This window comes from Sceloporus occidentalis, unplaced genomic scaffold (genome assembly GCF_023333645.1).
Source record: "Sceloporus occidentalis isolate IW3139 unplaced genomic scaffold, rSceOcc1.0.p SCAF_1, whole genome shotgun sequence".
In the NCBI taxonomy this organism is placed as follows: Eukaryota; Metazoa; Chordata; class Lepidosauria; order Squamata; family Phrynosomatidae; genus Sceloporus; species Sceloporus occidentalis.
The window spans coordinates 212,393,794-212,404,945 of NW_028316981.1; the positions used below are offsets into that span (position 1 = coordinate 212,393,794).

At 38.3% G+C, this 11,152-nt stretch overlaps 1 protein-coding gene across 2 annotated transcripts in view; it reads left to right on the plus strand.

The window, feature by feature from the left end:
- Positions 1-9,919, plus strand: part of LOC149323327 (nuclear cap-binding protein subunit 1) — a 33,761-nt gene extending 23,842 nt beyond the window's left edge. For both annotated transcript variants that reach the window (XM_089488772.1, XM_089488773.1), the window contains 9 exons: positions 728-831; positions 2,380-2,502; positions 3,013-3,115; positions 3,913-4,006; positions 4,506-4,609; positions 5,788-5,902; positions 6,378-6,527; positions 6,997-7,110; positions 9,254-9,919. In XM_089488772.1, coding sequence (XP_089344898.1) covers positions 728-831; positions 2,380-2,502; positions 3,013-3,115; positions 3,913-4,006; positions 4,506-4,609; positions 5,788-5,902; positions 6,378-6,527; positions 6,997-7,110; positions 9,254-9,367 — 1,021 coding nt within the window. In that variant the 3' untranslated portion in view covers positions 9,368-9,919. The remainder of the gene's footprint in view (positions 1-727; positions 832-2,379; positions 2,503-3,012; positions 3,116-3,912; positions 4,007-4,505; positions 4,610-5,787; positions 5,903-6,377; positions 6,528-6,996; positions 7,111-9,253) is intronic.
- The last annotated feature ends 1,233 nt before the right edge of the window (positions 9,920-11,152 follow it).

Sequence of the window (11,152 nt, forward strand, 5' to 3'; positions counted from 1 at the left end):
AGCCACCTTTAAATTGAAAATATGCACCTCTTAGTTCGGGTGTTTCTTTTAACATATCATAGTATTGCTGTCTGTTTCAGGAACTTAGAAGCAGTCATGGGTGAAGTTATACTTTTAAGCTAGCGCAATGAATTTGGGGCTACCGTTACAGTAAATCAAGTTGATACCAAAGCTTTCTGAACTCTCTGCTAATAAAATTAAACTGTGCATTACACATTTCGAGGAGAAAAAAATCCATCCTACTTGGAAACATACACTTTTTATTATTTATTTATTTATTTATTTATTGGCCAATACTCCTTACCCCTCCCCCCCAAAAAAACAACACTGTTGTGTAGTACTTTGTTCATGCAGGACACTGAAACTGCATTTTCACCATTGAAAATCTGACATCTTGAGATTGAGCAGGTATTGCTGTCCCTACCTTTAAAGCGTATCTTTACAACTATTAGGACTATGAACATGCTCCCCCTGCCATTGAATCTTTTACTGAGCAGCACATTCTGCATCCATTCTGTAGAATACTGGCAGATGCACAGATACAGACCAAGTTTATCCATTTTTAACTTTTGTTGATCAATCATTTTGTTGTCTAAATTTGAAATCTGTGCTTTATCCAAAGCTTGGGATGGAGTTTATAAAATGCTTGATGTGGTTATGCTTCTAGTATTATATCATGCTAAAAGTATCACTTGACCACTTTCTGCCAAATCTTGCTTTTTTTCAGGCTTTCCTATCATCAGCGAATTGTAGATATTGTCCCTGCTACTTTTTCAGTCCTTACTCCTGCAAATCCAACATGTATTTATAAATATGGAGATGAAAGTAACAGTATGTATATGATTGTGGAATAATTTCTTTTCTTTAAAAACAACAACTAGGATAGTTGTTTTCTGAGATACAGGTATACCTCAGTTAACAAAGCTTCTGATGAAGTTATACAAAGTTTTTATGCCTACCCGGACCCTTTTTCATCATCCTCTCTCTAGATGGAATTTTTTAGTAGTATCAGCATTGGGAAGATCTTGAAGGAAGGCTAAAGTAACACAGACTTTCAGTATGGGGCTGCAACTCTGTGTTCACAGTAACCATAGGTTAAGCAGAGAAAGGCTGTATCCACAATGCAGCAATAATCCAATTTGACACCACTTTAAATGCCATGGTTCAATGCTATAGAATTCTGGGAACTGTACTTTTGCAGGACATTAACCTTTTCTGTCAGCTCTGGTGCCATAACAAACTACAATTCCTAGAATTCCATAGCATTGAGCCATGGAAGTTAAAGTGGTGTCAAAATTGGATTATTTCTGTAGTGCAGATGCAGCCAAAGAGATTCCACTCTAGCCAACTTACTGTAAGAATGTATCCTTGTCTACAATAGGCAAGGTAAACAGCAGCTGCTTCCAAAATTCCTTACTGAGAAAGAAAAGAGGAGAGCATTTAAGCCTGCCTCACCAGGTATCACCAGCATGTTAATAAAATAGGTCTTTAGTTTTAGCCAGCTCATGGAGTCTGGTAGAAGAAAAATAAAACCATCCTTCAATGCATTTTGGAAGAAGCCTTCAAGTGATCTCTAGGAGGTTCAAAATGTTTTCCTTTAATTATGTGACACTTCCCTGAGCAGGTTGTTTAATTTCACATGTGCATGTTGTCCGTTTTTAGTAAGGAGTTGGCTGAAACATGTTGAACTACTCTTCTTTTTTGTGGTGTAGGAACCTATTCCTCTTCTTTCCATGTTATTTCTGCCTTTAGTACTAAATTTTCAGTAAAAGTAATGCCTAGGAACACATTGACTTCATTAACTGAGGTATACTTGTATTCGTTACAGTTTGAAATGCAACTATATTGCTGTCAAGGGAAGAAGCAGATAACTTCTCTGAATCCAGATGTTTAATCCATCTGTAGCAGATGTGACACCCAGCCATGAAACACTACGAATAGTTCGGTTTTATTATATTTAGGGTTACTCTTTGAAAAAGCCAAAAACACTTAAAAGCAACTCCTAATAAATAATAAAGTTCTTGGCCACATATATTTTACTCATCGGTGTAAAAGGTCTTTCAAGACCACTACCTTTGTCAGCTTCCTGCAGAATCCATGAGCCCGTGTTTACACTTTGCGGAGTTCAAGGAATTTGGGAGATCTAGCAATCTGCTGTGCCAGAAAACTGACAGTTGTGCAAAGGTGCTGTGTGAGTTCTTATAACTTTTAAAAATAAAATCTAGATTGGTGGAAGAAAGGAGGGCCGATTATGATTTGGAAATTAGTTTTATTGGTATGGTGTCTTTGAAATCTTTGTGCAGTTCAAAAAGAAAGGAGCTTAAGGGCAATTTAGCCATGATTTTTTGTGAGGATAATTGCTTCTCCCTTTTTTTGCAGAGTCTCTTCCAGGATATAATGTTGCACTGTGTCTAAACATTGCCATTAAAAATAAAGCAAGCAATGATGAAATCTTCACTATTTTGAAAGATGTGCCCAATCCTAATCAGGACGACGACGATGGTACAAAGCTTTTCATACCTAGCACATTGTAGTCCTTTCTTCCACATTTCTGGTTCCTTGTATCCTACCAATATTGATTGATTTGAATTGCACCTTTAAATGATCCAGCAAAAAGTAGGATTAAGCTATGCCTCTGTAGATTTCCAGTACAGTAGTTTTTTTCCCCTTTGGTCTTGCAAGTATCAAAATAGCGTATCGGAGTGATTGTGTTCATATAATAGGGAATCTCCAGGCAGTAGATATTTAACATCAGTAGTTATGTATTGTATAGTGCAAACATATTGATGTTTGGGGGAAATGACTTTTATTTGTTCTTCGTGGAATTTAAAATTGGAGTCAAGAAAAATTAATTATGAAACCTATTGATGCATTCAGTCATAGGTTAGTTAATGTAGACATGTACTGAATTGTTTTTAAGAGAGGCAGAAAGATACTCAACCCTACACAGACTTGAATTAAAGTCTTTACTGGAAATACATTTAAATATAATTTGCTTTTTTCCCCCCTCAGATGAAGGGTTTTCCTTCAATCCATTAAAAATAGAAGTATTTGTCCAGACACTACTGCATTTAGCTGCAAAGTCACTGAGCCACTCCTTCAGTGCTCTGGGAAAGTAAGTATGGCCATGAGATTGCCTATGTTTCTGTAAAATAGATTGCTTCTGTTCATATAACGAATTTTAATGGTTTTCTAACTTTTAACAAGCAGGAAGAAATTGAGACACAGGCACAAATCTCAAGAAATTTACAAAATTCTAGTATCCATTTTTTAAAACCATGTAACCTCTTTTTCTCCAACATGCAGTTCATGCAGGCAACTGGTAGCTTGGGGTCTCATATGACCTATGATCCTATGGTTCTTCCCATCCTTATGGCTCACCAGCAGCTTCTTAAGATATCATTAAAGTGTTCTTCAGTCCATTGAATACCATTTTTAGTGGAAATGCAGAATTGAAATGTAACAAAATAAAAATAGCGGGAGAATGTGCTTTAGTACAGCACTCTGGGTCATTGATATGATGGCACTATTGTGTTGTCTCATTTTACCTGTGGTCATCTGGTAAGCTTTGAAGGAGATGCTTTAGATTAGGAGATGGATGTCCCCAGATCCTCTTTCTGACTGTCAGCAGAAACTGTCTGTGAGTTTTTTCTGAATATTGACAAAGCACACAGTTGTTGTCACCTCCTTTTCCAAAAGGGGATCTTCTGTACTCTATAAAAATGGAGAGGACAAAATGATCTTGGAAAACTGCACTATTCTGCTCCTCTCTCCCCAGTCTTGCTGTTCAACAGTATGGTCCAACACTGCTTAGCAGTCAGCTGTTGAATCTCACAGCTGGGCCAAAAAAAGACAGGACAATTTTCTTTACATCTTAACAGCCCTTGATTGCTGTTTTTCTGTTCCAATAAGATTTCGTGAAGTTTTCAAAACACTGGCAGAGAGTGATGAAGGGAAGCTTCATGTCCTCAGAGTTATGTATGAAGTATGGAAGAATCATCCACAGGTGAGAATTTATAGGGTTCCTTCTTTCTTCACTCACTCAAAAGGAACATGCTGTCCTGCACCCATTCACTATAGACAAGAAAACCAAAATGTTTTCTTCTGATGCATATATATATTTAGGTCCCATTGGGATTTAGATATACTGCTAAACAAGGCTCTAAATCCTTGAAAAACCTGTGTCTCACTTTCTAGCATACACTTCAAGGCAAAGTTTTCTCATTTTAATACTTTCCAAAAATAAAGATTTTGGGTTGCAAGGAGCTGGATTGTGCCTCTGGTTTTTATTCAGAATACAAAGTGTTGTATAGTGAATAACATTTAGGAGGAAGATAGTATCTTCTGAACTGTCAACACTGTAAGATAGTTCAAGGAAGGAAGCAGTGGGGCCATGAGATGGTGCTGTGTCTTGTCTTGCATAGGCAGTTTGCCTCCACTGTTCTTGATCTCCGTAACAAACAAGCACTTCATTTTGATGAAATGCCATTTCCTTCATAACATAGATGATTGCTGTACTGGTGGATAAGATGATTCGCACACAGATTGTGGATTGTGCTGCAGTGGCAAATTGGATTTTCTCTTCAGAGCTGGCTCATGATTTCACAAGGTAATTAAATATAAATCACCCAATCCAACCCTTTTCTAAAGAAAAACTTTGCAGTTTGAAAGTAACTGACAAAAGTTTGAAAATGCTGGCAAGATTATTCCTGAGCTGTGTTAGTCTTTCAGCAAAAGCAGCAAAGATTCAAAGGCACCTTAAATATTTACAAATTTATTATAGCATAAGATTTAGTGTGGAAATTGGGAAGATGGGCCAATATGGAGTTGTTGTGGGGAGCAGCCCCCATTTCCTCATTAAAAAAAATGTTCCTATTCAAAACATTTTGCTATGTTTTCCTTCCCTTTGTTATTTCAGGCCTAACAGAGGGCTTTATTCACCAAGGAAGTGAACCAGAAATCAACTCCAGTTCACCTCCAGTTTAAATAAAGGCGGGAACTTTGCTTCCCACTCTTAGAGTATAGCAAAGTGTTTGAAGATTTTAAAAATAATTCCAGAGAGGAGAGGGAGGTACAGCAGGGGGGGAGATGCAATTCCATGGTCCAGCAGGGAGCCATTATGTCCCCCCCCCCCAGCTCTTTGCCCATCCCTGCTTTAGTGCTTGAAATATTAGACAATAACAAATATGTTTCACGGAGAGTCAGTGTAAGTCTGGCAGGGTGAAATGTCCTGCCAGCATAGTGCCATCATTGGCTCTATGCCATTGTCTTGTTTGTACTGACTAAGCAATCTTTTACCTAGCCTTTTTGAAACTTGAATGAAGAAAGTTGTTTGTGTTGTTGTTGTTGTTTTACAGTTATGGTTTTTAAAATCCCTTTTATCCAGTGTCTTCTATTTATAAAAGGGAATAGGACCTATATATCCTTGTGCATCTGAGCAACCTTGGTTTACCTCAGCATGTGTGGTGGACAAGAAGACACAGCCAGTCGCAACTCGTGTCAGATGTACCTATAGTATACTCATGGCTGTGCACAAAGGTTTACTGCATGATATTTCTGGATAAACATATCTGAAAACATCACATATGAAGTGCATCTTAAACCTGCTAGTAAGAGAGATCTAGTAATTGTGCAAATTGCTTATTCGTAGCCACAGTATCCTGTATGTTGGAGTTTATGCCCAGCTTCACAAGAGTACATACATATGTTCAATGTCTGTTGGCCTGATGTTTGAAACAAAAGGATGTTGTGTGCATAAGAAGTAACTTCTGCTTCTTTTTCTCCTAGGTTTTATATCTGGGAAATCTTACACTCAACTATTCGTAAGATGAACAAGCATGTGGTTATGATCCAAAAGGAGCTAGAAGAATCCAAAGCAAGATTAGCCAAACAACACAAGCGTGTGAGTTGATTTTTTTCTCATGGCCTATTGAAATAAATGTTTCTTGAAATTATCTCTCACTTGCATTAATAATACAAGAATTGTTCTTTTGTGTCAAGTGACATGCAGCATCTTGTTTGTCAATTTGGTCAGCTGGAGATCCCTCTTAGATCATAATGGTGGTTACAGCCATCTTCTGTTCCTTAGCATATGGTATTTAGAGATATATTTCCTTTGAATGTAGAGGTTCCCTTTAGGTTTGTTAAGATTTAGCTATCTTCATTAAATTTGCTCATTCCTTTTTTTTGTTAAAGCTACAAACTTCTGGAATTTAATTTCACAAGTCCATTGTGAGACTGTTCTCTTTGCAGGATGTACAGCTTTTGTTTTACATGTTAATTTTTTGGGGGAAAGTAAATTCAGGCCTCTAATTAGTTTCCAGAATCCCGATGACTCTAATTTTGAATTTTGAACAAAATTTGAACTTTCAATGTAGAGGGACAGTGATGATGATGATGATGATGATGATGACCGAAGAAGCATCGACAGGGAAGATGGGCCTCTCGAAGAACAGATAGAACGCCTGCAAGAAAAAGTTGAATCAGCTCAAAGTGAACAAAAAAACCTCTTCCTTGTAATATTCCAGGTAAAAATTAAAATATTCAGGGACTAATAGAAAACAAGGTAATAGAAGACTGATTGAATTCTGAGAGGGAGGCATGAATATCTGCTTACCAAACTCTAAAGCAGTGGTTTTCAGCCTTGGATCGTCCAGATTTCACTTCATTTCTCAGAATCCTTGACCATTGACATAGTTTGCTGAGGCTTCTGGGAGTTGAAGTCTAAAACATCTGGAGGTCCCAAGACTGAGTATGCATTACAGCCTTTATATTATAGTATAATAGGAATTCTGTGCATTTGCAAATATGATACGAAAAGTTAGATTCAACAGTTGTGCTGTTCTGTATTTAACCATGATGAGTTGCGTGAACAAGAAATAACTTTTGCTTCTTTCTCTTCTGGGTTAATATAGAGTCTGTCTTGTTTGTGGAGATTAATTTTTTTGTACTTAAAAGTTGCTGTTAAGCCAATTGTTTCAACTTGTTCTTTCCCAGCGTTTCATCATGATTCTGACAGAGCATCTAGTGCGATGTGAAACAGGAGAGATTGATGTAATGACACCTTGGTACAAGAACTGTATAGAGAGACTGGAGCAGATCTTCTTGCAGGTGAGTCGCTGAGCTGTCAAAAGTCATGTGTTCACCAGAAAGTAATTGCACAAACTGATCTGTTTAATCATTCACTAGCAATGTATGTTCCAAAGCACTACCTTGAGTTCTCAGGCACAACAGGCAGTTGTCACTAGACAATCTCTAAAATATTTATAAATATAGTTGATTGTTGATGCTAAGAGACATCCCCGTATCTGCAGGGAATATATTCCTAGACTTATTGTGAAGCGAAAATCACCAATAATAGTGCACTCTGTATATCTAGCTGAAGTTGACTATAGAGGATGTCTGGGGAATATACCGGTGTATATTTTTTGTCATGAATAAGTGAAACCACTGGTACCGTCCCTGTGGATAAATAGGTCATACTATACTGAAATTCTGCGTATATGTATACTTTAGAAAAAACTGACTCTGTTTTGCATAATCCATAAAAGTTGCACTTTGTGCAACTACAGGAGAGGAACCCACAAATGGCTCACTTGGATCACCTTGTTGTCTTCCATCTGTCTTTCTTATCAATGAAGGCTGATTTGCCAACTGCTCCCTTTTGCACAAAGCCTGGCCGCAGCTGTCTGTGCTCTAGTAACCTCTCAGCTTGACTGTAGCAATGTTTTGTATGTGATATTGTCTCTTAAAAGTACAAAGAAAGTTCTGTTAATAGAAATTCAGTAACAAACCAGAACTTGCTTAAACAGTTACATTGCAATTGATCTGTTTCTAATCTTAATTCAAAGTACAGTTTGAGCATCTCTACTTTGGAAATCTCAAATCCTCTTGCTGCTGGCCTCCCGCTTCTGCCTTCAAGGCAGTGGCTGTGGCTCTCCTGCTCATTTATCCTTCAGCCCATCAGCTGCTCTGCAGCCTCACATCTCATATACAACACTAACTAGTGAATGACTGAGATATGAGGGAGATGAAAAAGCAGGAGTGCTGCAGCCTCAAACATGGAAGTGGGTAGCTAGCAGCAAAAAGATTTGAAGCTGGAGAGAGACTGAGGATCTGTGAAATGGTGGGAATCAATCCCAAGTGCCTCCCACCATTTCACAGATCTTCTTGTCTCTCTCCAGCCTTGCAGGTACAGTACTACCAGTGTATTCAAAAATAAAAATTTAAAAAATCCCAACTCTGAAACACTGAGGTCCCAAGCATTTTGGGTAAAGGATACTCAACTTGTACTAGTTGTAACCCTAAATGACTTGGGACCAAACCTGCATTCTTCAGCATGATCCTGCCCTCAGACTCCTAGTTTATCATCGTAAGACTTTCTCTGCACCTCATTTTTTTCGATAAGGTGGGTAGCTTTCCTGGCTGTGGCCTGTTACAGACAGCCAAAATAAAGCTGCCTTGAGTCACAGTGGAGGTATGGTGTTTCAATGATGCATGCGCCCTAAGAGTCCAGATGTTGCACCAAAGCCACGCTCCAGCCCTAAGGACTGGAGCGTGGCTTTGGTGTGGCTTCTGGACTCTTAGGACGCATGCATCATTGAAACACCATACCTCCACTGTGACTCGAAGCAGCTTTATTTTGGCTGTCTGTAACAGGCCTGAGTGTCCTTTACTTAGAATATGTATATTAATTAAATGAAACATTTTCAAAGATCCAAAACACACTGCAAAAATAATCCAGTTTGAGACCACTTTAACTGCTCTGGCTCAGTGCTAGGGATTCCTGGGAATTATAGTTTAGTGTGGTACCAGAGCTCTCTCTGACAGAGAAGGCTAAATGTATCACAAAACTATAGTTCCCAGGATTCTTCAGCATTGAGCCAGGGCAGTTAAAGCAGTCTCGAACTGGATTGATTCTGCAGTGTGTTTTGGACCAAAGAACAGTTACCTTAGAGAACATCATGTATGCCATCTTATGGCAGACAGTTGTTTCTCATGGATTCATTTGTTAAAACAACACAGCTTGTTTGTTTTAAACCTGTTTGTTGCTTCATTTTAGTAGCCTTTATCATTAAAGCTGCACAGCTCATTAAATTTGTAATCCCCAATGCTCACATGGGAAGCTAGTTAGTATTTCTCAGCTGCAGATGACATATAAAAGGGGTGTCTGCCAATCTAGTGCAAAATGTAGGCATTATGCCAAATCAGGGTCAATAAAATGAGTAACTAATTTGCTTCTTTCTCTCTGCAGCATCATCAGATCATCCAACAGTACATGGTGACCTTGGAGAACCTTTTGTTTACAGCAGAATTGGATCATCACATATTGGCTGTATTTCAGCAGTTCTGTGCACTGCAGGCTTGAGTGACTCTTTTGTACAGGACTTAATTGACTTTATCTTTTTAAAATGAAAAAATGGGGGAAATTTGACAAGGGAGGAGAAAAAAGAACTTTTAAATTTGGAAATGAACTTACCGTGCTTTCCTTAGATAAGCTATACAGTACTCAAATGGGGTGACATTTTGGCAGTAGGGGCCTTACTCTAGTTATGATTGCTAAATGATTGAAATGGAATAATGTGTGCATTTCTAATTTTGAAAAGGGTTGAATGTTGACTCCATCATAGCATTTGTTTTGTCCCTCCCCAGTCATTTGTATAAAAATAAATAGGAATAATAGAATTTGTTACCTTTGCTTGACACTTCCATAACATGTGGAAAGTCTCTTGACTTTGGATCAGACTGTGGAGCAGCTTTCAAAGAGGTAACAAGTTCCTCAAGGAACAGAAGCATAGGACATGTGAAACGCTAAATGGGCAGGACTACAGAGTAGCTTAGAGTATATGTTTGTTATCAAAATTAATTTTCATGGTTGTATGAAACATGGCTGAAATACAATCAAACTATGTTTTTTAAATGTGCCTAATGTGCTTATTGGGATCAAAAGTGTCCTAAAAGAAATATTGATAATGCATACTAGTTGCTTACTTTTTGAGGTATCAAAGTGCTTCATTTGTATTCTCAAAATGAAATTTGAGGAAGGGGGCTGAGGATTTGATTTTTTAAGGCATAGCAACAATTGAACTGAGGAATTCACATACTTGTCAGAGGCTGGTAGTCAAAACTTTTGAAGTATACCCTGTTCTACTTACTAGGAGTCAGCTTTCTGGAAAAAAGTAGAAAGCAATGAACTAGATAGGAAGCAAATTCTTGCTTTTTTTTAGCTCATTAATCTTACCAAGAACATTAGAATGGCATGGTTTGCTGCATTCATTTTCAACAGATCACAGAGAGAAAACATATCAGGACTGCTATGCCTTTCCTAAAAGTTGTCACATTGAGCCGGTGCTGGTTTAGAGGTGCCTTTGCAGGTATTTTTACCAAAGCCATAACAGACCATGCTTCCCACCAGTATTAATTCCCACATACTTGTTTTCATGCCAACAGACTCCAGGGTGGAGTCTGAGGAACTCAGATTTAGTAGTTTCTTTGTGTTCTCTATTAATCTATTTTAGACATACTTCACTAATGATTATCCTTGTCATGGAGACTTATCTTAAAGGAAGAACTCGGGCTTCTGGTACTGTTGTACAGGTGTTTGTTCTGTTCTTATTTACTATCAAGTCAGCTTTGATTAAGAGCCAGCATGGTATAGTGGTTTGGGTGATGGACTAGGAATGGAGACTGGTGACCTTGGACAAGCCACACTATCAGCCTCAGAGGAAGGCAAACCTCCACTGAACAGATTTTATCAAGAAAGTTATTATTATTATTATTAACCTTTATTTATGAAGCGCTGTAAATTTACACAGCGCTGTACATGCAATCTTTTTAGTTAGACGGTTCCCTGCCCTCGGGCTTACAATCTAAAAAGACATGACACAGAAGGAGAAGGGAGTGGTGGAGGAAAAGGGTAAGAGGTCCAGCAGTTCCTCTCTACCTCCGAGGCCTGGACCAAGGCAGATGAACTGGAGGGAGGGCTTGGCTTCATAATGGATGGTTAATCATTTTCCAGGGAAAATACATACTCTCAAGTAGGATAATGCATATACAGTACATAGCAATACAGGAAATGGTTTGATAAACAGGCACCAAAAGAACATCAAATATTAAGCGACAATTATGCAATGCCTGGGAAGGCTTCTCTGAA